The sequence below is a fragment of the Poecilia reticulata genome, linkage group LG10, assembly GCF_000633615.1.
Source record: "Poecilia reticulata strain Guanapo linkage group LG10, Guppy_female_1.0+MT, whole genome shotgun sequence".
NCBI classification, from domain to species: Eukaryota; Metazoa; Chordata; class Actinopteri; order Cyprinodontiformes; family Poeciliidae; genus Poecilia; species Poecilia reticulata.
The window spans coordinates 20337986-20365756 of record NC_024340.1 but is presented as its reverse complement, the minus strand read 5'-3'; the positions used below and the strand labels follow the sequence as shown (position 1 = coordinate 20365756).

At 37.5% G+C, this 27771-nt stretch overlaps 1 protein-coding gene across 1 annotated transcript in view; it reads left to right on the top strand.

Moving 5' to 3' along the window:
• Positions 1 to 5995, top strand: part of LOC103471465 (protocadherin-1) — a 212805-nt gene extending 206810 nt beyond the window's left edge. The window contains exons 5-6 of the mRNA XM_017307086.1: positions 5468 to 5554; positions 5940 to 5995. Coding sequence (XP_017162575.1) covers positions 5468 to 5554; positions 5940 to 5973 — 121 coding nt within the window. The 3' untranslated portion in view covers positions 5974 to 5995. The remainder of the gene's footprint in view (positions 1 to 5467; positions 5555 to 5939) is intronic.
• The last annotated feature ends 21776 nt before the right edge of the window (positions 5996 to 27771 follow it).

The following is a 27771-nucleotide window of genomic DNA, read 5'->3' as shown; positions in this document are numbered from 1 at the left end:
AAATATACAATCTGCGCTGGCATCTGATGAAATAGTAACCAAACACAAAGTGTCAAAGTTCAAAACCTTTTACTTTTCATTTGTAAAGTTGTGCTTGTTGGCTCTCTTTGCTTATTAAATCAGTTTTCATATTTTATCTTAAATGTTTGAGACAGCCCTTCAGGTTCCAGATTGTAAAACATTCTATGAATCTAAGAACTGTAAAAACTAATAACCCTTCCCTAGCTAGGGTCACCGTTGCTGATCCAAAGTTAAACAATATATATTTTAGAAGTCCAGCTAATTTTCATTGAGATAACAATTCTGGTTTAAAAATCCAACTTGATACATGTGTGTAAAACCTGCTTCATATGTTTTTAGATCTACATATTGAGTTACAAACTCCATTTGGCAGAGTAAAATGCAATGAACATTATGTTTAAAACAGGACTTTTAAAAGCAAACTGTTGATAATCAGACATACATAGTGTGAAATAATGCTAATCTGGTGCTACGGCTGGAGTGTTGTTTACTTACACCACTGACATCTGCTGCAAAGCACAACATATCTATGTTCTATGTATTTTTGCAGGATGATGGAGAGGGAGGAATAAACCATCAGTGAACTCATTCTAACTATAGACTCAGATCTGGTAATAACAGAAATCGCTGCCAAATAACCAAGCAGTGAGAATCAGAGTGTATTTCATTATCTGAAAAACATTCTGTATCATGTGCACCTGAAGCAAAAGGAAATTATTCATATTAACATAAATGGGGAAACAAAACACAAGAATTATTTACAGACAATAAACCAGGGAAATAATCAGTTGAAAAGTTCTCCAAAACATTTTTGTTCTTTTCATTAAAACGAACAGGTCATTCTAAATCCTTAAATTTTCTTCAATCAGACTGCTAAAGTTTTGAGGACCAGTCGTCTTCACACTTCTGCTTGTGTCATAGAAGAGCAGAAAGGTGGCAAGGTGGAGCCCGCTGCTCTGTGTTTTGGAAGTTATTTTTTTCAGCTTGGAAAGCAAGCAATAGAAAGCCAAGGAGACATCTAGAGTTTTGTGTAATTGGTATTAGGCAGGCTGTCAGGCAGGCGGGAGGTGGGAGGTGATGTATGAACGGAGAAGTTGGAGAATTGAGTAGATGTGGTAGAAAGGTAGAGCTCTGCTGCTTCTAATGCAAGCCTCTGTCATCACTCTATGAGGGTGTGATGATGTAATGTGGGATGTCTTCATGAAGAAAGACAGTCAAAGTTAAAAGAATGATGGAGAAAACTCAACAGTGGGATAAAGTTTTAATACACAACTAATTTATAAACATTGCAGCAGACTGGAGACTTTTTAAATAATTTTTTTTAAAAATGTGAAAAAGTATAAGGAGTAATGCTAAGAATTGCATGTTGTAATTATTCAAGGCTATTGATTTAAAATGTTTGCTTAAGTGATCAGTTTTTAAAACTTTAAACAGACGGAGGGAAAGAGATGATTTAACCATTAGTGTTTAAATTTGGGCTTTATTAGATTAAATGCAAGATAATATGGATACAGCTTGAGCCAACATAAAGGAGATTAGTAAATTCAATGAACACAAAACAGTGCTTGTGATAACATCTTCACAACAGTCTTGTGTAGCACTTTGGTCAGTCCATTCCACTGGATGACAATACTCTGTGTCTTGGGAACTCAAAGACATTGTAGCTGCTCATATATAGCAGTGGTGGTGGATGCAAACTAATTTTATAAGATATCAGGATTCAGACTCAGATGGTTCTGACTTGATTATCAAAAGTCTAAAGTAGAATATCTTAATTTATAACCTAGTCTTTAAGAAAGGAGAACACAGAACATAGACCCAGAAACCTCTACATCTAAAAAAAACAAAAAAAAAACCGAATGATTTGAACAAGAGACACACCATATACAAGCTGTGCAGCTCTAATAAGAAATATTTCTAACCTCGACAAACACAGGGAACCATGGTACACGGCACTGGCAGGAGGCAGAAAAACAGCTGACCACCTGCCACCATAAACAGAGACTATTGAGCTAGTGATGTGTAAGCTTCCCCATAGACTCAAAGCTACTTAAAAAATTCAATGCAGTTCAACTTCTGTGACAAGTTATTTAGAATCGGAGCTTTCACTGAAACGCTCATCCCCTCACACTACACCATCAAAACACCACAATCGGTTAAAGCATTTACAATGACTTTAACGTAATGTATGAATAGCTAGTTTCACAGAATTGTAGGTGATGGTATCCATTTATTTTCTGATGTGAAAATAATATTAGCCAATGTGTTTTACGCACCTAACAGGAGCAGCGAATCTAAATTACACACGTTTAAATATGAGCTATTAATTTGTTTTGAATGAACATGCACAGTGGTCCATGATCATTTTTCAGAGCTTGTGTTGTATCTGTTTTGATATTATTGTTATATTGTACATTATAATCCTCCAAATTGCTTAATCTTACAATATGTAGGATATTATTTTTGTCTTGATCCATGACTAGTGATTAGGGATGGAACACGTATTGTAAATTTAGAGCTACTCTAGATGGCCACAAAAAGTCTCTAACTTAAACTTTATTACATAAAAATGAGCTCCTAAAAGTCCATGAGTTCATCCATCTTGCCACCCATCTTACCTTTTATTCTATTTTAGAGATAAAATCTGTTTTGTTTTGTTTTTTTTCTTTCAGACTAGTTTCTCTTTCCAGACGCTCACCCAAACTATTGATAATGCTACAACTAACACAAGGCATTGATTCCTTTGGTTAAAAGAAGTGGGGTTTAATGACCAGTCCTGAATTATTGGTATCCTGCATGTTTCAGCTCTTTTTGTGGCACCTGTCAGCACAACTCAATGACATGGTGAGTTTCACCACTTTTATCAGCTGCATCTAAAACCATCAGGACTATGTCTGACTATGCAACTGAGCATTCATGGATTGTTGTTTAACTTTTCTTTTAAATCAAATATTGTCAATTCATCTTATTAGAGGTGGTAGAAAAAAAAACATCACAATTTAGACCACCCTAGTCAAATGTCATATGTATTTAATGTGTTTGAGCATAGAAAAAAATATAGGACAAGGATAAGAATTGTTCATACGTGTAAACAAAAAAGAAAAGTGAAGGACATAACAAGAACCCAGCAGCACTTTCACGTTTATTGAAACTGAAAATGTTGTAAATATATCCTGCTGCCTTCACAAGTAAACTAAAACATTTTAAGAGCATATATACCCATTTTTTAGTGAGGCTGGGTTAATACAGTTGTTTATAATTTTGTTACAGATGTAACAACTAGAAGCAGTTTGTTAAGAACAAAAATAACATTTGATTAGAATACAGAAAGTTTACTTGCATTGCGTTATCCACGCCATTGGAGTAATTACATGGCATTTCTCAGTTCTACTACACTCACTGTTGTTCAAAGGATTTAGATTTTTTTGTTTTACTCTTGGACAAATAAATGGATTTTGTTCGTCCACTTTACTTCTTCAAAGCTCCACACTCTATTGTTATGCTTGTAAACCCTTGCTACATGAAGTAACCAATTGTCTACAAAAAGGCATATCAGCTCCGTTTTCATTTCTGCAGCCATTTATCTTAAAGGAGCAGCATTTTAAAGGGGGCTACAAGGGTTTCATTAGATTTTCAGTTAGATTCTACTTGTTCCTGTCAAAGGACACCGAGCCGTGCAGACACATATCTGAACCACCAGCTTCTCTTTCTGAAAGCACGTCCATTTTTTTTTCTTTTTTTTTAGTGTTGCATATGTGTGAATTAATCCAAAACCTTATCAGAGCGCTTGCAGCCACAAGTGTTCCCATTGAAATGCATGGTGTGATGTTTAATCATTAGCAGGGAGATCTGTGGTGGCCGGGCTAATCTCCATTTTAACATTTCACACAGCGCCTGCAGTTATGTGCTCCCCCCCCCCTTCTCCTCCCTTCCACAGAAATGGCGAACAATAACTCCTATTTTTTCTCATGCCAGAGAAGAGACATCGAAGCGCCAGTCATCAGCGTGAACAGCAGCTAACAAACTTGACCTCAGCAGGTTCATGCAAATACACCACGAGAAGCAATAATAGTGGCTGCTGCTGATGACACACGACCCTCACTGGAACCTGATCCATCCTGCGGAAAAGAAAGGAGCTGAATTTAGATCTGTGCAAAGTTTTGAATGTCACATGCAAGATAAAGTGAAGCTGCCAAAATCAAAAATAAAAACACAGGCACAGGTCACAACTGCAGACAGGCGAGGCAGCACAGCAGCCGTACTCTCTTCTTTCTCATCATTTGTTTGAAATGAGTGCGGAACATGGTGCTTCTTTGCCTGAGAGAAAACGGTGCATGCACCAAACTGGACAGGATATGGTTAAGAGGGCAACATCTGTTGCTTTAAAATCTCTGAATTATTTTCTTGCTTGCCAACATGAAAAAAGTGGAAATGAGCGTTGCACACTGATGAAACCTCATTTCATATCACCACTGTGGCTGAATGGAGGGGCTTGTTGCCGACAGCAAGCTGGATGTTTAATTTCTTCCAACAACAATTAGGAATACAGATCCTCTTGACCATGGTTACAGTTGCACTGGGTGATCGCCCGTCCCAGACGTGTTGAAACCCAGAGAAAAAAATGTTACATCAAGGCAAGATTTATTTTAGGTTTGTGCTTTTGCACAGTACAATGAGTGGTCATACATTATACAGCCACAACTTGCTGGTAACTGGGGTCTTGTTACCTTCTTTGTCTCAATTGTTAATGGCATATATTATTCAGGGCTTTGGAAACAATACCAATAGATATTGGCCTATATTGACATGAAGGCTTTACAGTAACAGATTTGTATATGTTTTCACTGTAAACCTCAGAAAATTGTGTTAAACCCCAGGAAGCTTTCCAGAATAACTCAGCTAGAACACCAATGACCAAACCGTCATTGGCATTCTGTGTCAGCAAAACCTCCCTTCTTTTCCAATTGGTTTGAATCTCGGGCATTTTAATCACAGATCGGCACCTTATTGAATTTAGATTTGCTGTGCATGTCAAAAAAGTGAAACTGCTGTACCTGATAAAGTGGCCGGTGAGTGTCACTTTATTGTAGAGTTTGTCAAATGACATCTGTATCTGTAGGATCACACATGTCCACTATAGGCTTAATCCCCCCAATTTCTTTTTTTTCAGATTTCTTCAACCATTTAATCATGTTCTACACTTTTCTGCACACAGCATGATTAATACGCAGCATATTTAGAACTTTCATCTTAGTTTCTGAGAGTAAATAAGCAGCGGGGAATTCAGCAGAAACATGAATATGCTTCCTTTTATTACATGAAAGCCTTTCTGATAAATGACAAGAGCAAACGGATGAAAAGCAGAAGGTGGAGCATATTTCTACATTTTGGACAGTGTCGTCACCCTCCTCCTCCTCATCCTCCTCCATGCCTTTGCCGTTCGCAGCCTCTCTCCATCACTGTCGGCCCCGGGACCGGCCGCTCAGGAGCCTGCTGAGGAGAGAAAACAGGAACGACGCAACACTGGAAGGAGGTACGAATGGATGGATGGATGAATGGATGGAGGTAGGAGGTAGTTCTCCTCGGGGCCTTTGGAGGAAGTGCTTGTATCAATCACTCGACGGGGGGAGGAGGTTATTCTGAGTGATGATATTGTGCTGTAGAAAACGCCTCCTCCTCTCTGCTGCAGTTCTCCTTCTGACCCCACAGGCCTAATTTTCCATCTTTTATCTCAGCCTTTTTCCATCCTTCTTCAAGACTTCTATATCTCTCCAATAACAGCATTTCAATCTGCTTGATGGCCTTTTACAATCTTTCTTTAGATCTCTTATGTCTGAGAAGAGTTTCTAACCACCATGATGTGGTTAATGATGGCAATCAACTGAAGCTGTGTATCATTTTTATCCTGACCTCGGCAGGAGAAGAGGCGTGAGGTGTGGCCTTATCCACTGACCTTCCAGTTGGGCAGCAGGAGGTGGGTGGAAGCTCGTTATCTGCTGGCATGATGTTACTCACAGCTAACCTTGGAAGAGAAGGTAGAAGAATGACAGTGTTTCCTAAAGCTCTGTGGCATTATAAGCCTAAAAAACGCAAGCCCAGTGACAATCCACACAGAATTTACATCAAATTAATATTTCTCGAGTCACTTCTTATTACGCTTTATATGCTGCACGAAACACCTAAGGCTTCCTCACATCCCTTAGTTGAGATTTATAAGCTTTTTGTTAGTAAACTGCAGTGGCACGTTGGGTTCACCAATTCTCAGAAACATCAATCAGATTTGCAAATATCTGAAATCCTATTGCTTGTAAAAGTTTTTTTGTCCTACCACAACAAATGTATATTCATTTTTCTATGACACATCCCTACCATAGGTAATATCTTCTGAGACTTTAACTAGAACTTTAGGTTTTTTCAGTTGGGACTGTAGACTGAAGATGAGACTAAATGCATGTCAGTGAAGCAACGTCAAACGTTTTCCCCAGAAAACTTCAATTTGCCCTGACCATTCCTTGTGTGTACATCTACTCATGCAACATTTGATCTGATTGCTACACGATTATTAGATTCAAACTTTTAAAGCTTGAGGCAAAAGTTTAACTTCAGGTTGCCAATAATAAAATATTTCAAGCAAGGACAGACAAATGACATTAATTTTAAAAGCTTACTGAGTTACAAAGTAGAAATATATGATAAATTTAAAGAGCGCTCATTTAACACGTTAACATATGTATAAATGAACAGTTCTGTGACATATTTTAGAGGTCATGAACATAGCATTTGTGCGGAATTTTGCAATCTAATGATGGAGCTGAAAAGTTATATCAGCACCACAACCATTATGAAGGCCGTGAGCATAGTGTTAGGCGTTGCATACATGTCACATTCTTAAAATACTAAATTCTCTCAAGAATGTTTTTTTAGTGTTTTGTTAGAATATGTTTAGAATAATGTTTTTCTATTAGAATTAAATTAAAACACCTAAATGATTATCTTCTAACAAGTGTTTGTCTCCAACTAGGAAGTTTAAACTTGCTTTTCTGATATATACTTTTTCTTTTTTGCCAACTTATTATACAGTGCATTTTTAAAACGTATGCTGAATTGAATTGAAATATCTAGGGCAAAATATTATAAAATAATGAACTTAAAAAAAGTACATGAAATTGGATTGTCATTTGTCAAGAAAGTTATTTTTTTTATGGAAATACATTTGTTGTTGCAAAAATATATGGGGTACAGTAAATTTAATGATGGAAAAATCCATCACTTTTCATCTCTATGTTGCCCGTCTCTGTAGAAACTTTAATTGATGCGACTCTGTGGACGTGAGGTGGTCTTAGAGGTCATCACACATCCTCCTCACTGAGGGAACGTTGGTCCTGGCTCGGCTCCAAGCTATGGTAATTTTCCTCTACACTTGTTTCATCCTTATTTCCCTGATATGATGAGACTCCCTGGATCAAAAGTTTGGTGTTTTGGGTGAGTTGTAAGGCCCATCGTGCCAAACGGACATCGGCCTCATTACACTTTCATCCTCTCTGTCTTCATTTGAGATTTAGCTGGAATCCAAAAGCCACAGAGTTCTAGCAGGACATACTTTTCCCTAATCAGAGCATGTTAGTTAAAAAGAAGACAAAGTCCTCTGAGCAAGTGACAACTTTTTCAAAGGATAAAAGGCACACATTAATGTACCAAGTTTATTTTTTGTTTTTCAAGTTATTTTCAAGTTTTCCCTCAGGTTACGTGTAATTCTTATCACTTTTGAAACTATGAGCAAAGAAACTATGAAAGTTGTCAGAGGTTTTGATCACATAATGGAAATGGAAATGTCATAAGAATGTTTCTCTTCTTTTTGCTCCATGAAGGCAAGGTTACTTACATGTGTGGAGTAAGAGTTAGGGTAACTCTGACATAACCCTGTAAGAGTTATCCTTACATATTCTTATGCCTTAGTTGAGCATCTCAGCAGCTTGTCTGGAGTTTCCTTTAGCTGAGGAACACTCAATTTAGACGAAATAACACATCTTGCAGGGGTGGGGGGTTTCCCATACTAACAGCCAATGTCTAATATGATACAATATATTACCAGAAGCCACTACAGTTTTTATGAAGCGTATTATTCAAAGGGAAGACCTGTGCACTCAGCACACTGCTGAGTGCACAGCTCGGTTTAACAAGCGCCCAGCAGTAGTCAGTCCAACAAACAATGACGCCGCTGATGCTAAGCACACTCCAGCCAGCCGGCCATGCTCATCACTCCATGGTATTTTTATAGTGAACAAGTTAAAACAGAAATCGTGTCAAATAAATGCCAAAATTCTTAGGTGCTTATTGAAGAAAGAGACAAAAAGCAGAGGATGCAAAATGTGAAAAACATCAAAGTAATTAGGTATCTGTTGTGAATCAAAACATGTTGCTAGCTTAACACGTGTTTGATTTTCACATATTTATTAATTGTCACCATGTTATTACAGCGTTATGTGAGACAGATAATTTGAGAAAAGACTAAACTACTTCTTCTCAATGCCACTATCCCACTGCTCTCAGTCAAAATCAACCAATCAGAGCCCAAATGAGTGCTTAAACACTGCCAATCAACTTGTGTATGTGCTCCAAATGTGCTAATAATGATGAAACAACTTACCATTCCAGGAAACCTGTTTATCTGTTGTCATGGTAACTAGCCTGAGCATTCATGGTGGTGAACCAGCTGTAGCGTTACAGAGAGAATAGGGGATGGTATGAGCAGCATACCTGAACTTAGATTTTCTTTTTGTTGTTTGGAGGGTAAAGACGGGACCTGTTTAAACTGGGTTTTTCTCCCTGCTCTATTTTTTTTTATGTCCCCTTACTAAACAATGGAAGTCTTTTCTTGTAGAAAATAAAAACTTTTTATTTTCTACAAAATAAAAAGTGATGATTGACAGCACCAAGACACGCCTTTTTGCTTTGATTGGTTGTTTCTGTTGGAGCAATATATTTGTGCAAATGACAGTAGGTCTATAGGGAAAGGCAGAGGTGGTTTTTTTAAGGTTTTGTTGGCTCTAGTGGCCTTTATTTGAAAGGAGTTTTACAGGAAAGAGGGTCATGAGAGAGGGGGAAGACACGTGGCAAATGTTGCCAGGCCAGGAATTGAACCTGCGACCACCGGCATGAGGACTAAGGTCTCAATACATGGGTTGTGCTTTCCCCCAGCACCACCACAGCACTCCAGCACCCCAGGCAGAGGTGGTTTTTGACATGGGGTGACATGGGCATCCGGAGGCTGGGGGGCGTGCTCTGAATGTTGTTCACCAAGGGCACCAAGCAGGCTGGGATAAATGACTGCAACGTATAAAAGGAAAGAATGAAAAGTGTCGAAGAAGGTAACAAATCACAACCATAATTTTTTTTGTCTGTATTTTCCAGTGTGAGTAAGGGGCATTATGTCTTTATTTTTAAATAGAAAATTTATGTGATTCAGTTTAAGGCAAACAAACCAGCTAATAAAATAAAAGAAATATAACAACAAGGATACAAGCCGCAATTTTATAAAACAATAAAAAATAAAAAAATGCACTAGAATGATTCCAGTGTTTTCATTTCTTTGGAAACATTAGAATATTCCACAAACATGCACACACACGCAGTCACGCACGCACACACACGCACTCACACACATACACACCCATTCTGAGTCAGAATGCTCTAGAGAACGTGCAATCTGTGCCATTTTCTCCTGTAGTGAAATATTTGAATTCCCCGTGACAGCTGCGGGTGGTGGCAGAATTTACCTTCACATCCAAACCGGAGCGCTTCGGCTGCCGGCCGAGCCTGGAAAACTGCTCTAATAAGCAGAGCTGGCTGCCGAGGCAATGCTCAGTAAATATTGCGCTTACCAATCAGAAACTTCACTGACTGCCTCTAAACATCAGACTGGAGGCAGTTATATGGCTGCATGGCCTCATTCATTCTGCTTATAATAAGTCATTATTCTCTAACATCCAGCAACAAGCTGAGACTCTGTGATGAAACTCTTCCTCTCTCTCTGCCTAGAAGTCAAACTTTTGCTATTATATTTGCGGTCTGGACTGATTGAATTCAGTTCCCTTGGACTTTATTATTTCTGCTTTCTACTATCTGCTTGTGTTTGGTGACAATCTACACTTCCGTCAAAATAATGAGATAAAGTGTTGTGTGTACAGATTTGAGGTATTTCTTTGTTTTGCGCTTTAGAGGTCCAAAACTCAGTTATTCAAAATGTGTGTAAAAGGAATGTAATCTTTTGAGGCTGTGCGTCAGATGCACCTCCATCCCAACCCACCTTGGCTTGTAGTGCCTTATAGACCATAAGATTCTGGAAACTGTGGTGGGGTGATGATGCAGATGTTGGTAGGACCGAGAATCACGTTAACACCTTGCAGCCTGCTGCTTAACACCATCAATTTCTGGAGCTACTCTCATCTTCACTCATTATTTTCGTTGTCTTGAGAGCCGTTTTTATCCCAGAGTCAACGCCAACATCTGCACCAAGTCATCTGTGTCGTCATTGTTCCTTTTGTTGCTCGTCCTTCAGGCTCTGCTTGAGCAGCCAGAGCTTCAGACTGCAATAAAGTTATCCTGCTTTGCCTGAAGCTACCAAAGCCTCACCTTGAGTTTTCTAAGCTCTACCTATAGCCAGCAAGAAAACTGGAAATGTCAGCCTCTGCTGTGTGAAGCTCCATGGAAACCTTTTGTCAGAGGGGTGGAGGTTTACTCCATACACACTCTCTTTTGCTTCTTTTGTTCCTGCTGTAGTTAAAGATGGGTAGGAGAAGGAGGTCTGGAAGAAATGTGGATGCACTCTTCAAGACACATCTGAGAAGGTTCTCCCATGCTGCTATGCTGCTAGCCTCCTGTACATTTGGGTTAGTTCTTCTGGAAATAAGCAGAAGTTCTTCGGGATTCCCTGCTGCTAAGTTTTGTTAATTTATTTGTTTTTATTTCCCCCTTGTATAATTTATTTATTCATGATTCCTTAGCACATGTTAAATATTTACTGTAAGTAAATGGCTCCAACCACCCAAATCTTCCCAATCTGGGAAAGAATCAGGTTTAAATGAAAGCAACTACCTCTGATTTATGGATTTGAATTTTTTATTGCTACTCTATTATCATTAGTGACAAATAAAATGAAGTTGGTTGTAGGTGTTTGGTAAAAACATCATAGCGCAGAGTCTGTTTTGATCGATACATTTGTGCAAAACGTTTATGACTTACACCATGTGAAATCTCACTATTAGAATCATATAGTACATTTTCAACAAGCAGACTGCTGAAAGGGTTATTAAAATACAGCAATCATAGGTCTTGCCTGGTGATGGTTTTAATTGTCTCAGTGTGTGGAGCCGTTACCTTTTCAGCTCTGATGTGACAGAATTTGTCATCTTGCTCTTCAAAGCTGCAACCCTACACAGGAACCACATTCTACTGCGTAGGTAGACTGATGGAGTGAGAACACCAAGCCCTCCATACAGGCTTTGAACATGTGACATAAGCCCAGATTTTTTTTTTCAACCCGGTCTCCTTCTTTAGTTTTAGATATTGCTTTAAAGTCTAGATGTTGCACCATCATGTTAAGATCCATACAAATCATTTTCTGTGAGATATTCTTGCCGGAGCTGCTTTCTTTCTGTATCCTAACCTGCCGAAATCAATCTGATGCCCTCATTTCCCCTCCCCACCTCTCCGCTCGCTCAGACTGTTTGTTCTCCGTCTGTGTGAAGCCGGCGTAACGAGCACCGTGGCTATTAGCCAAATGGCCGTAATATTACTCTCGTCAGACTATGCAGTCACTTTGCTCCTCATGTTAGCAATCTGTCTGAATGTGTTCGCCTTTATTGCCTCTGCTCTCCTCTGCTAGCAGACGTTATTAGAGAGTTTTTTTTGTGTTTTTTTTCCCCTGCTATTTTTGCATAACAGGCGAAAGCTGACATGCTAATATTCTGCTGCCATTCAGAGCGAGCGGCGCGGAGAATCAGTAGGTAAGAATTCATGTCTTGACTGCTCAGGACAACAAGTTACTGCTAGTAGAAAAGAGAAATTAGTATTTTGGGATGAAAAAAGCTTGATTAATGTCAAAGATTAAAGACCCCCCAACCATTTGCTGTAACTTCTCACAGAAACACCGTCCAACCCCATGAATCATTTGGCTCAGTACTGCTGTGTCATTCAAGAAAAACACGTTCAAATGAACAAATTATTTGAGTGAACGAACTGAAGCAAATCCTTTTATTACCTTACTTTTTTATTTTTTATTTTTTCTCAGTTCAGATGAGTTCAGTACCAGTGTGCCGGTTAGGTGAGCATCTACGGTTTGTGATTCATAAGATGTATGATAAAGATTCACCCTGTGAGAGACACCGTCACTCTAGGACAGAAGCTGCCAGTCATGCTGAGTGAACGACACTTTGTGGACAAGACGTGATCCCGTTCTTTCCCATACTCAGTCTTCAGCATGTCAACACAGCAGTGCCTTTCCATGATGCTTTTTACAACCATTATGTAGAGCTTTAGATAGTTTGTAGTTCTAGTTCATATGTTAAATTCAGACTAACTGTCCCAGCAGGTCTTTGAGATTTGCTGGTGGAGCTGAGTGGGGGATCTGTCAGTGGTTAAGAAACACATCTTCGAGTTAATAAATTACATTGCAAAACCTTGTGTTTAAAATTAATTTTGTAAAAATAATTGTTAGTACAATTAACTGAAAACGCAAATAATTGAAAGCATGTCCCCTCTGCTCCCCCTTCATGGATTATAGATATTTTATTTTTTAAAAGTAACTACTGATTAAAAAGTTCAATTAAAATACAAAAAAGGTGTTTTGTTTTACAAAAAGTAACGAGTGTCAAAAAAAAACATTTCACATAAAAATTCGAGAAGTCAAACCTTTTGCTTTAATTACAAACTGACAACTTTGTTTTTGTTTTTTGTTGTTGTTTTGTTGCACATGGATGTAATAGAAGTAACCTTTCTTTTCCCTCAGTGGGGAAATTCAGGTGTACCTGCAGCAAAGACACAATACATTATTACAGGAGTCTGACTGTCTGTTTATAAGAAAACAAAGAAAAAGTGAGACAAAGTAAACAGCAATGTTTAGGACTTGATGCAAAAAATCACTAAAAAGTTCAAATCTCTACTCAGTTTTCTTTGGAGCAAGCCTATCTGGGGGTCCACATAGTGCTAAATCATACTGTGAAAGCAATAAATAATAGCACAGCTGCAATGTTTTAACCCTCAGGTAAAACACCCACACACCCACAATGAGAAGCAGGGGAAATGTGTGCTGTAAAGCATACTGCATTAAGTAATACAAATTAACTGTAAAGGACGGAAAACAAGAGCACAGCCTCAGGGAGAAAGAGCACATTTGCACACGGGTTAACTGAGATTAGAACACATTAAACAGGTCAAACAGTAAATTCAAATACAGCAAAAACAAATACAAATAAAAAAAAAACACTTTCCTTTTTAATATTCCAGTCAGCATGTTTGGCACAAATAAAGCTTCCCTAGTCTGACTTGCTTAGATGACACTGTGGCATGCAGCAGGTTGTTTTGCAGGAACAGATGCCTGACATGTGGCCAAAAGCAACTTTTCAGCTGCTAATGTCCTACTTTTTTATTCATGTTGCTTATAACGAGATAAGTTTAAAAAATTTTATCACATAGCCGCAGTATCAGATGTATGTGAAAGTTGTCTTAGAAAAAAATATTTTAAAAACATTTCTGAACTTCTGCATGTAAAAAAAACAGTCAAAGCACAAAAATGGGTAAACCTTTGTGGAAAACAAAAAAACTTAGAGGGCAGAGCAAATCCGATGAAATGAGAGGCAAAATTATTATACAGGATTAGGTTACTGCTGGCAGTAGTTTTTATTATTATTATTATTATTATTTTCTAAAATATACAGGTACGTTTCAAACAATTAGAATATTAGCAAAATATTTTCCTTACCTTGTGTCCCGTGTCAACTTTGTAATTACCTACATGTTTTAATTTGGTAAATTTACAATGACCCATAAGAGCACACATAAGGCTCCCCATGTGAGAACTAGAGCAACACACCTCTGGTTTATGTCCTACCACAGTTTTTGTCCTGCAAGACTCTTCTTCAGAAATCCACATTTCAAATTCATAGATAATACAGAAAGTAAGTGAACATTTCAGCATCTATTACATCTCCTGGTGTTCATTTTTGACCCAAGTCAGCCACTGCACACCCAGAGATCATATTACCAAAGTTTTTTTTTTCTTCTTTTTTCTCACCATTTTGATAGAAAAAATTTTTTAAACTGATTGACAGCAAGACAATCAAATTTTATTTTATTTATTTTTCTAGGGCAGTTGGCGTTTACTGGCTGCAGAGGTTCAAAGATGTGTTAAAACTTTACAGATTTCTGGAACATTGGAATCTTTGATGAGCAGCAGAGAGATGAAGAGCCCTGGGTGACAGACACAAACACACGCGCACACACACCAAACACAGCAGCTCATATTGTTTCATATCAGCAGAGAGCAGAAAACTAATTTCTCGTCTTTCCCCCTCCAACAGTTATTGGATGAATTCTCTGTAAGGAATTCTGCCGAAGTCTCAGACTCGCCTAACTGAAAAGAAAAAGAAAAAACACACCGACTTGTGAGTTTTCTCTTTTTAGTGAGAAGAAATGACCTTTAGGATTTGGAAATTGGACATTCATTCCATTAAATATGTCAGTTTTTTTTTTAAACCATATCTTCTGTTCTAAGTTTAAACATTATTTCTCAGCAGCGCAGTTACGTAATTTGACTTTATGCTAAATCTATGGAGATTTTGAACTATCCCAGTTCCCAGAAAATTAAAATAAAAACTGTTTAGAATGGGGAAAAGCACGTGTGAGAAGTGGCTGCTTCTTTTCATCCATGAGAAATGTGCATTTCTAACAGCTGAAAAAAACAGACTTCAACTGTTTGCACCTTGTTATGTTGGTAAATTAGGAAAATAAAGAACCTTTAGAAAGCTTTGTCCAAATAGTTGCCTGTGTTTGCAGCGTGAACAGTTTCATGGATTTAGTCTTGGATGATATTTTTGTTCATCTGTTGGATACAGTCCATCAGAGATCAAAACTTTCCACCAGAAGAGGTCACATACAAAAGTTTTGTTTTTTTGAATTCAACATAAGTAAATCAAATAGTAAATGAATGAATTATCTAAAGCATTCCAAACAAATGGAAAAAAACCTGAAACGTTGAAAGAAAGTCAGAGAAAACCCACACATACTTTAACCACTGCTTCACTGGCTCCTGTTTTGAATCTGCAGCATGAAAAATGTTCCGGTTTCTGGCAGCTGCAGAGAGTAAGAGGTGGTTGTGTTAAAAGCCAAAATAGTCACAATTCAAGCACACTGCTACACCTGGTGGGAATTATCTTCTTATTTTATATTTTGAACAGTGTTTTCCATGTCTTTATTGCATTTATTCTGCATTAAATTAACAAAAACTATTTTTGAAACCATGACACTTTTATTGTGTCATGCATTATAAATGGATTAAAAGCGTGAGAATAATGTCACTTTCTGTTCTCCACGGAGAACAATAATTCAAAACAATACTTATCACAGCTAAAGTCGTGTCAATTTTAAACATTTTAAAGATCTCTTTCTGGACAATAACTTGACCAAATAGTGCAACTTCAAAACCATTCGAACCCTTCTTCCAACACGTCAGAAGACTTTTTAACAAGGATGCACTTTGTTAGCATTCAACAGCAGCCTATGCATATTCAGCTGCAGCAGGACGGAGGAGGCACATTGAAAGAGGTTCAGGTTGTAGAGTGTTAAACCCCCCCGTGGTCCGTCTGGAGGACAGAGCACAAATTATAGTCTCGCTAATTAGCAAGCGATAAAAATAGTTGTGGAAACAGTCGGATCTGGATCACGACTTCCCCTCCGCTCCTCACACCCCAGAGCGACGTTATGCGTGTGGAGAACTCAAAACAAGCTCATCCATACTGTCAAGAAAGAAACACATGAGTGAGTTTGAACTGAGATAGTTAATCCTGTATGACATGTCACATTCAAACAGCATCTGTGATATGAGTTTGATTATTTCCAATAGTTTGCAAAAAAAAAGAGTTTTTTTTTTCTTTTGTATCTAACACTCAGATCATGTTTTTTGTGAGAATATCCATATAGAATAAAATTATTTATTTCTTCATTAAATTATGAAATCTTGTTTTCTCTAAACTTTTTTATTTAAATTTTAACTTGGCTCCTGGTTAAAATTTTAGGAATATTGTTTTTCATATGTGAACATAAGCAGAGCGGAGACCGCTCCAAAAGCAGGAAATGCTCTAAAGCGGAAGGCATTCTGGGTAAATACAACCAAGATAAATGTTACAATCTAACGCTGTTTGAATACTTCTAGGTTTAGAGATATTAAAGTTATCATTTTCAGATGGGACAAGAAAACTGAGAATTCGTTGTAAATAAGAGGTAAATAATATATTTCCATTACTCTTCTACACTTCATGCTTTCAAATTCTGTCATTAGGATATTAAAGGGATCAAAATACAGAATCTCTCAATTATGCAAATATTTTTTTTTTGCTTAGAAAAAGAATTCTAATCTACTCACAAAAAAGATTCAATTTGTGTTATTCGTATTTTTGCAAGTCCTTTTAATTATGAAGGCACTTCATACTGCAATTTGAATTATACATATATTTTTTATTTATTTCGTGCATGTTCTGACAGATTCTAAGATCAACACAAACAGCTGAATAATTTCCTTCAAGGGGCTGGTTTGTTGAGGAAAGGTTAAAATTTTTACTAAATTTTTCCTCTCAGGGGGACTCGCAGATAAAACGCCCTCATCATCTGCATCGAAGTGACTGAGCCGCCTGCAGAGATTTCTTGTCAACAGATTAGGAATCACTCGAAGTGAATTGTCTCCGCCATTAATATGTGCATAACATGAACGAGGCAGCGTGCCACTGCTGCTGATAAACAATGAGGCCGTTTCATCTTCAGCTGAGTGTGACTGTGATGAATATTCAAGCCCCGCTTTAAACAGTACACACTGAGCCTCTTAGCTAAATCGGCACTCACTTCTTTATTAACATACTGGAATGTGCAATCAATGCCCCGACGCATGTTCGCTACGCACAACGCTAAAACAAAAGACATGACTAAAAGAGCTTCACGTGATTATCACTGTAAGGAGTCACACACTCTACAGAAATACAGTCACACTGTCCGTTTGCTAACGATAGGCGAGTGTGATGGGCTTTCTGTGCATTTAATCAAGCTCAGATTTCAACTTTAATGATGTATTGTTTTGAGAAAACACGTCGAAAGGATCTATCCCAATATCCAAGGATTTTCAGAGACCCAGTTTTTGCTAGGAGCTTTGGCATTACTTACGATTTACAGCATCTGATTATCAGTTAACCCCTTCGTTCCTATATGCTGTTAGGTATCAAGGGAATACTCAGATCTATGGTTTCACTTATTGCAGTTCCATTAATCAGAAAACAAGTTGGACTGCTGCACAATTGGACCCACTTCAACTCAGCATGCAGCGCTGACTACATTTTTATCAGACAAATCTTCTGCAATAGACTGATGTTGCATTTCAATTTCACTTGTACATATAATGCAACAAGCAGAATATGCACACTCTATATTGTTACCAAGTATCGACATGTTCAGAAAAACGATGGCAGTCTAACTGTAAACATCCTACAATACAGCATACATACTTGTTTACTTAAAGCCACACGTCTTCATTTTCTTCTAAAGTGAAAGACATTTATGCATTTGTTATGTATTTTTGCTTTTATTCATTTAACTTGGAAACAGCATTACAATTTACTACAATTTTCCTCTTATAATTCATAACTTTCCCATCCTGAGTGGGTCTCCCCTGCTTGATGCTGGATGGTCTTTCTGCCGCAGGTTAGTGGGGCCCCTGAGCTGCCTGGGGGGGCTGGACCATGAGCTTGACCTGGAAGGCCTGGAACGGCAGTGTGGCTGGGTCGGGGGGCTGCACACTCTACATCTCCCCCCCGCCTCTCGGGCCTTGGGGCTGCTGATCCCGTGCCTTACTGACAGCCTACCTCTGTGTGTGACTGCCCTGGGGCGGTGCCTTGTTTCTGTCTGCCTGGAGCTGCTGTGGCCCTCTGGAGCAGAGTCCATCTGTCCTCTCCTGCTTTTGGGTGTTGTGTGCTGAAGGCCTTCTACCGTTCTCACCACTCTCACCAACTGGACACCCCCGAGGGAGCAACTCACACACATACACACCCCACATAAACACACTTAATGCTACGCACGTGTAGTTCCAATGGTCAAAGGTCATATAAACAGGTTAGTATTGCATCAATGTGGCCTGTGTACTTTTGTGTTGGATCCTGTATTAATTGATTTAATGAAGTCAATCATGTAATTTAAATATCCTTCTGGAGATACCCTTTCTGTAGAGCCAATTTGCCCTGCCACCCATCTGTAGGCAACCGTCTTCTCTTTATGTCATGCCTAAAATGCAGGGACAGTAAAAAAAATTATATGTTTAAATATATATACTCTTTGCTAAATATATATTAGCATCTGTAAGTAGAACCATTTCCCATCAAAGCATGTCATAACTTTGTTTATCTAAAGAACCTTTGGATCTAGATTTCCTGCTCCACAATAAATCTTTCCTAACTCTGTGTTCCAGTTCGTAAATAAATGCTCAGATGCTCCATTATTGTGTCTGATTGTTTGTCTGCTTATGCCTAGTAAAAATACTTGCACAAAATGCCATACTATTAAAAAAATAGATTATAGATCATGCAAAGGTGTTAGCAATGTTTAACTACTTTTGATGCAGCCCTCAGGGTGGCATTTACTCAGTTCTGTTATTGCGTTAGACTTAAGATGAACATTGTACGGAATATTTAAGTGTATTTTTTTTATTGAATAACAGTTTGCTAGAGAATAAATTCATAGTAAAACATAAATTTTTCAATCTTAAAACTGTTAAATGCAATCCATGCGTGGAATATTTATCTTCAAAGCCATGACTACCTCGTATTGGAAAATTAAAATAATAATAAAAAAACATATTTTAATAACCATAAGAGAAAAGATTAACTAAACAGATTATTTTAAAGAGAATATTTTTTTACAGCGCTCAGCAGGTTCAGGCTGAAGATCTGTGGACTCAAGAGATTATCTGGATTTATCAGCTTTGGCCATTTTGTTACAGATTTTCATTTTTTATTTCATCAGTTAGATGAAAAACAAACCTGAATGAACATAATCAAACAGTGGCCCTTTTACAAATGGAAGATGGCTGGATCAGATCTGCCTCTCTGATAGGAGCAGTAAAGAGGATTTGTTGGAGTGGAATCCATGCGGCGCTCACATGTGTCCGCAGTAATCAGAAACAGAAAACTGGAGATTTCCAAACAAACATCATGAGGCGGGATGATAAGATGGAACGGCAGCTCCAAGAGGAGCGAGCAGAGGATTAAAGAGATTAAACGCTGAAGTCAAACCGTCTGGGCTGCAGGACGTCAGCGCACACGGACCTGCGGTGCCACTTCATGCAAATCACAAACAAACGGAGGCTTTCCCACTTAAAGAGAGCCAGTGGGTCACTGGCTTAATGCTGGTTGAATTCCCAAGCCCAAGCTAGGTGTTGTTGTGAGTTTGAGCAAAACGCCGATGTTCCAACAAAATAGGTAAAATGAGTTCTTCAGAAAATACAGTCAGACGCAAAAGTTAATAACCAGAGAGCAGATCCGACACTCCATGAGGTTACTGAGACCGGATGCTAGATTCTGAGTCTGACACGAGGCCTTCCCTGACTGCATGTATATTTTTCATAGCAAAAGAGCTCAAGTTTTGCCAAAGATTTGTAATCACGTTTAGGAGTGGATTTTGACTGTGCCATTCTAACTCATTAATGCAATTTACTCTAATTGATTCCCTATGTAGCCCTGGCCGTACATTTACAGTCACTGTCCAACTGGAAGAAAGGCTTTTCCAGTCTTATAGGTTCCTTCCAGGATTTATTTAGAGCTAATTGTTTTCCTCTAAACTCTGACCAGTTTAAAGGAAAACTCTGCCTCTGACTTTCTTGCACCTGCTGCTTTGTTGTGTCCCTGATATGAGTTGTTGGGAACAACGCTGGCAGAACTGAACCAGTATCTCAAATAAACTCAACTTTGTGTTGAAACACATCTTATGGGACCTTATATAATAGGTCCCTTAAATGTTTGGGAATCTAATATTAGGAAACCTATATAGTATATTAATATATAAGGGACTTTTAAAGTCCCTTATATATTAAAATCAGAAATGTTTTGAAAGACTTTAGGTGCTTAGGTTCCAAATAAGTTCAAAATAGACAAAATATAATAGTTTCTGGACCCATTAAGACATAAAATAATTACAGTTCATATTAGGCTATAAATTGATGATAAATTATACAGGCAACATGAAAGATGAACATTACATTTCATATTATATTGTTCATTTTATATTAATAATCATGCATGAATGAAAAAAAGTGCATGCCCAGAACAAAATAATAATAATAATAATAATAATAATAATAATAATAATAATAATAATAATAATAATAATAATAATAATAATAATAATAATAATAATAATAATAATCTAACTTTTGGCAAGTCAAATTTATTGTAGTGACTTGACAGATTTTAACAGTTTGAATTTGTTTTGCATGACCAACTTGAAGCTACTAACTGAAGCTGGGGCAGTGTGTAAATGTGTGTGTGTAAATGTGTGTGTTTTTCCAGGTGGATGGTCAGACCTTTACTGTGAACTCTGTGCAGAACATGGAACTCAGTGTGAGGCAGTGGTGTGTATCTTTGTGTGATCTGTAGAGATGGAGTCTTCCTCTCGCTGCAGGCCTCCAGGCGCTGCCCTTGGCGCTCCAACTAATGCCACACTCGGACCCAGTGGAGTTTACACAGGATTAGATCAGACACATGCAGTTTCTTTCAGCTCTATGTACCAGGTTTCTTCTTAGAACTCCTACCTGCCAAACTGTACCACAACACCCCGAGAGTTTGTCTACTACGGCTGTACACATGCAGTGTGATGCAAAAGGTTAGATCCTTGCAAGATAAATCTGTACAGGGAGGAGAAAAAAAAAAAAACTACTGCCAAAACTAAAATAAATACAAAGTAAAGAGAGTTTAAAAAATATCTTACTACTCCATACCTGTAAGATTACTCTAAATCATTAAACAATAACACATAATTATACTAATATGAATTGTATTTGATCTATGGAAAGAAATGTGATGTTATAGCAAGCAAAAATAGAATATAAGAGAAATCTAAGACTCATTTGTTAACATGACAGGTTCTTATAATGTTAAAAGGAAATCATTTACAAATAGTAATGAATGAACTAAAATGCTAAAACTAATATTAAGGTATTTCTGTAACAAGACAAAAAGGAGAACAATTTAAGCAAAATAAAATTATGAGGGAAAAATTTATTGGTAAAACTCTGATTAAAAAAATAAATAAATAAATTTTGAATATTAAATAAATGAATGATTTTTATTTTTTTTTTAATCGCTTTCAGTTACTCAAAGGCCTTTAGGTTGTTTACAGTTAACAAAAAAGTGATGCCTCATTATATGTGTCGGTTTGCTCTTTAGCTTCAGGAATTACAAACAACAATTACTCAAAATACACAACATGATTATCTAGATTCATCTCTTCGCCAGGTCTAGAACAGAGTCACGTCACAAAATAAATCTCCATGTGAAGTTATCTGATTGTTTTCACAAAACTCTAACCTGAGTAAGTCGCATGATCCTGGTGCTGTTCAATTTTGCTCAGTTTTATTACATATCTGATGGAGCATTTATGCCAGAATCTGTTTTTGTGTTTTTTTTGCTGTGAAGAAAATCAGACATTACTCTGTGTAGGAATACGTTTGTGCACTTTTAATACTTTAAAATGTGTCAACACACCATAGTTGACATAAGCTTGTCATTACCAAACCACTGGTCACCATCTCACCCATGCAAACAGACGCTGAATTTCAAAGTCGCTCCGGCTGACAGAAAAAAAAAGTTAATTAAAATCAGTGCAGTAAGCTTAAAGGTGAGGTTTAAAGAAAGGGGGAATGTGGGAGAGGGGGAGCTCTGGGAGATGGAGGAGAAGGGTGGGCATGAGGACTCAGATAATGAAAATAGTCCCTGAACTTGATTTCCTTAATCACTGCATGTCCCTCTTTCTGTTAATTGAAGATAATTATAGGATTTTAATTTCCTTATGTAGGTTAAAGAGGAGAGTGAGAAGTCAAAGCAGATGGAATAACTGATGCAGATGAAGACGGAGAGGCTGACAATCTGTTAGTTACGATCGAAGCTGATGGAGGAATTCAAGTTTCCAAATTTGGTTGAAAATTTAAATTTTACTTATCAAATCTGAAAATCACATGAAGGGAAATTTAGAGAATGTTTGCTGTACTTTCAGTTGCAAAGACTTTTTGTACAATAGATCAGTTCAATTAAAAAGGAAAACATTATGATATAAATTGACATTAAAAACATAGATTGTTTTTTCTTGTATTTTAGATATAATTACTTAGTTTTACAGAACATTAAACCAATATTGCCATTTGATTTGGCAGTTTTATTCTGTGTGGTTTAATTTTTGGTTTTAAAGTTTTACAGATGCCTCTCGCCCGGCACGCCAGCTGGAGATGGGCACCAGCAACCCTCCCGACCCCACTAAGGGACAAGGGTGCAGGGAAATGGATGGATGGAAGTTTTACAGATGAAAATGAAACCATTTTGTTTTAAATGGAAAGACAATCCGTTAAATTGGCCTCATCAGGGAAGACGAATCATCAGTGAGTTGTGTTCACTGTAAAAATCCTTATGTCCTATTTAACTAAAGACGAAGAAAATGTGGAAGGTCTAAAAATATGATTTATTTATTTTCTATGGAAAAATAACGATTCCTTTCATGCATGAATTATGACAACCTCACTTGGGAATATGATTTACTAAATGTTTTTTAATCACTTCCAGGCATGTAAACATTTAAATTATTTCATTTTGTTTGTTTTTGTTGTTGGTTTTTGTCATCTGCTTGTTGTGGAGTATTTTTAGGCAATGCCTGGAATTAACAGCATGCATCCCTCTTAAAGAAAGTATTAATCATGAATGCTTTTGCAGATACAACATTTATTTATACAGGATGTTCAAATATGACAAAGTATTAGGTTTTTTGGCTGTGGTCTCTCTGCTCTGAAGCATATTGCAGTTACTTGTCTGCCACACGTCTTGTGTTTTGTCCTTTCTGGTTCTTCCTAAAAAAGAATATAAATGGAATTAAAAATGTTAACTCATAGAATAAAACATTGATAGTACAATCAAATATGTTAATAAGTGTAAAGGTACATAATGAGCACAGATTATAAATTAAACTGAAACAAACATGAACTGGCATTTTTTTTTTAACCCTTCAGTCTAAATGAGACAAACAAAAAGACTTTGTACGTTGTTCCTATTTATTTTGAACTAATACAGATTAGAAAATTGCTCTTCAGAATTTAAAGCTTTTTGTTTCCTTTGATAACCGAAGGAGGATTTATCCGCATTGCAATGCTTAAGGAGGATAAACATCCAGCATGCTTTTGCCATATCCCACAAATTTTGCCTCATTTCCTTTCATTTCTTCAGTTTTTAACCTTGCCTGAATTCATTGAGTCAGTTTCTGAAATCTGCTTTGGTTGAGCTGCAAATAAGGCTATTTAAAAGGAAGGGGTGGAGGCTAAATAATTAATTAAACTTTAAACTAGAAGATTTAAGAAAAGAGCAAACAGTTGAAGTAAGCATGCTTAAGGTTTCTGTGTGTGTCCCCGCAGCTAACTTTATTCCTTTTGAAAGCTCATCTTTTCCACGTTCATGGCTACTGACTGAACTAATGGCAAAAACGACAGCAGTTTCCACCTGTTAAATGCCAGAGATGGCATTCCAATATGTGTAATATCTTTCTGATATGAGCAATATAGCAGCGCTTTGGGACAAAGGGGATGGGTAGATGAGGAAAAAATGAAGAGTTTAGAGCTTTAAAGTGTGTCTGTCCAGACTGAGCAGGATCTAATGCTTTGTTCTGCCTCCCCATTACCTCCATAAATATAAAGAAAACATGAGTATTTGTCTTGGAAATGGACGGCGGTGTTTGGCGGGACACACACTGATGGCCTTTTGTACCAGAGAAAAATGGCATAACAGTGGTCAAATGGAGCCTTTATGAAGAAGCCACCGTCTCTTCCCCGGCGAATGGGACGTGTCAGAAAACGGGCGGCGCGTCCAGTAATTTGGGTTTATTTATGTGATGTGTGACAGCGAGGATAAAGCAGAGCGCCGCATCGAAGCGCTGATTGATCTTTCACAGGCAATCACCACGAGCAGCGAGCAGAAAATAGGCCGGCCGTATCCGAGGAGGCTCATCTGAGAGCGGGATTACCACGTTACCAATGAACCTTCAACTTGTCAGAGTCTGACCCGTCTCTGAAGGTGAGAGACAGCGTCACCAGGCAGGACGGTCTGGTGTGGACGAATGAGAGAATGAAAACGTTGCAGGACCTGCTTTGTGTGTGTTGCAAAAATGTCTGTGAGCACTGGCTAAAGTTTATGATTAGAAATGTGCGCTGATGAATTTCAGAAACCGGTGGCACATGTCGGGTAATGCAAATGAAAGCCACAACCCAATCTATGTCTTAGCAGTTATTTTTATGCAAAAGGAAAAACATGACAACCCAAAAAACAAAACAAAACTATCCTTTGAAAAAGTGATAGTTCTAGTGATTTTTCTTTTTTTTCTGCACAAATGATGTATTTCACTTTCAGGATGGTGCAAGAATATTCATAACCTTGATCTTTTTTTTTTTTTCCATGTTTCTTATGTTACAATGACAAAGTTCAATATATTTCTCTAAGATTTTATGTTATATACCAATGCACATCAGAGCAAATATGAAATGTAAGGAAACATATACAAGTCATTAGTGCATGTCTGTTAGTTTTGAACATCCAGACCCTCACATTTGGATCCATTCTTGAAAAAATACACTATCTTGCAAAGTATTTACTCAGATCCTAAAAATAAATGGATACAGGTGTTCCATTTACTTTAATGTTGATGTGTTTATAATCCAGCACCTTAACAAGCAAACTGGAAAAATTAAAAAACTCTAAAATGTTATAAATTCATAGGTTTTCCAAAAATTTATAAGAAATATGAACATATTTACACACTTTTCAGGTAATATTCTAGTGCAATACATTACATCTAATTAGCATTATCTTTGAAAAAGTGATATTTCTGGTGATTTTTCTTTTTGTTGTTGTTGATTTGTCAAAGCAATCCAGATTTTCTAAAAATCCCTCCGCTCCGTGTTGTCTTAGGGTTTTTGTCTGTTTATTTTGTATCAAACTTGTGCATGAAAATTTTACTTTTCCTAATTTAGATCCAGAAACCATAAGTTTACTGTCCATCACAAGTCCCTAAAATGCAATTCCTTTCCAGCTCAATTTTTGTTTTTGTTTTGTTTATTTCTTTATCTTCCAACCCAACATTGGCCTGTGAATCTGTGTGGCAGTCATAGAAACTGCCTCCATAAGGCCGCGAGTGAGCAGCAGCAGCAGCAGCTTCTTCCCCTTTTTTTTATTATCCCCTTCTAGTTTTATCTGCTGCTGTTTAATTGACTCGATGTGACGAGACGGCAGCGAGGGATAGAGCACAGAAGGGAGTGATGTTCCTAGATGTAGAAGACAGTTGTGGGAGGGCTCTGATGAAAAAATAATGATGCTAGTTACATTCTATTACACAAAATATGGAAAATGGCAATGAAGTTCCCCTCAACAACATTTCCTTCCTAATATCACCATCACCATTTGCTGCTGCCGCTGCCGCAAGGAATTCTGGGATGCCACACAGCACGAAGCTGATGTGGATGTGCTTTAACACACATACAGAGTTACTTTCAAGGCTATAATTCATGCTGCTTTTAATGTATTTTTCACATCGTATTCTACCTCATTATGAATTTTATTTCTCAGTTCCTCATTAACACAGAGTTAATATATTTTTTATGCATGCATTAGTATCCTCTCCTTCATTATGCACTCACCAGCCACTTTATCAGTCCCACCTTCTTCATAGCAACAACTTGGCAACCTCCTCCCTCTCTTTGCTTTCAGTTTTATCTCATTTCAATTCACATGAATCTGAGAAACAACATGTTTGGTCTCATTAAATGTATTTACTTGACTGCATCATGACCATGACTGAACTGGGATGTGTGTTATTTAATTTCTGTGCACATCATTGGATTGATTTGATTACACTCTTGTGTATATAAAATGGATCTGTGTGTCTTGAGCAGCGCTCTGACAGGACACTTGTTGCAAATTGCAGACAATAAATGAACTGAAGCGAACATATATTGAATTGAAGTCGAGCAAATTTAGACTACTGCTTTGTGTCCAATCCTGCTTCAGGAATGGACACAGATGTTTAGTAATTAGTTTGAAAAATCCATCCATCATCCACAGTTACGACTTATGCAGGATTGGGTAGCAGAGAAAAGAGAAACACAGACTTCCTCCACTACACTGACACTCTGCAGCTCGCTCTGGGGAATCCCAAAGAATTCCCAGGTATGGAACGGATATATTCTATAGTTCATCAATCAAGTTCCACCCTGGGGTTTCACTTCAAAATTGAGAATAAAGCACATTCATGTTCAGGAATGGCCTGCTGAAAGCACAGATGTAAATTCAGTGTCCATCCTTGATGTCAAAGGCCAATATAATGATTTTAGGAAAAGTAGGACACATTAATAACTTAGGGGTCTTACAGGAGCACAGGTAAATAAATGAAAACATTTTAATCATTGAACTGAAGTACGTATCCATGTATTTTATTCTATCATCTTAGGTTGGGTTGTAAAGGTAAAATTGTTCAGAGAGGGAAACCCTGAGATCACTTATCAGCTCCATCTGAGGATTCCAGTGAGTTCTCCACTAACGCAGATGCATTTAATGTTGCTTATAGTTAATATTGAGAGGAGAAATGTCATGACAGTTTAAAAAATACCAGCATATTCCCTGTAATGTTTGTTTTATGTAAATTGTTGATGGTTCATTGTTCTGTCGTCGGTAGCTTGTTTTCACGGTGTCCTTGACTGTTTTGAATTTTACTTTAAATAAAATCTATTGTTATTAATAATAAGAAGTATGACCGTTCTCCTGATGAAACCACCGACTGACATTAAAAACAACGTATTGTCGTATGCTAGTCCGCCCTTGTCTATCCTCAACAGGGTATATTGGAGAACTTATAAGCCAAAAATGTTGACAATGATGGCAATGACCCCATGCTGGCAGACACCTTAAGACATACAGGTAATGAAAATCAGACAAAAACATAAAAGAAAACACCTGAAACTCTCTGTGGCTCAGTGTCCTTCATGGCAGAACATCTTCAAAGACATTTGTAATGGTTATCATTTCCAAATTTCACAGTTTTAAATCTCCAAGACATCTGCTTTGTTCTTCCAAATTAAAATAGTTTTCACAGCTTGCTGATGTATATCATCCTTTCAGATTGCTGATATCTTATTTCTTTTCATCTCTAATTTTATCCTGTTCAGGTCAACAGAAATTGAACATCAACAAAGCATAAAGACACACC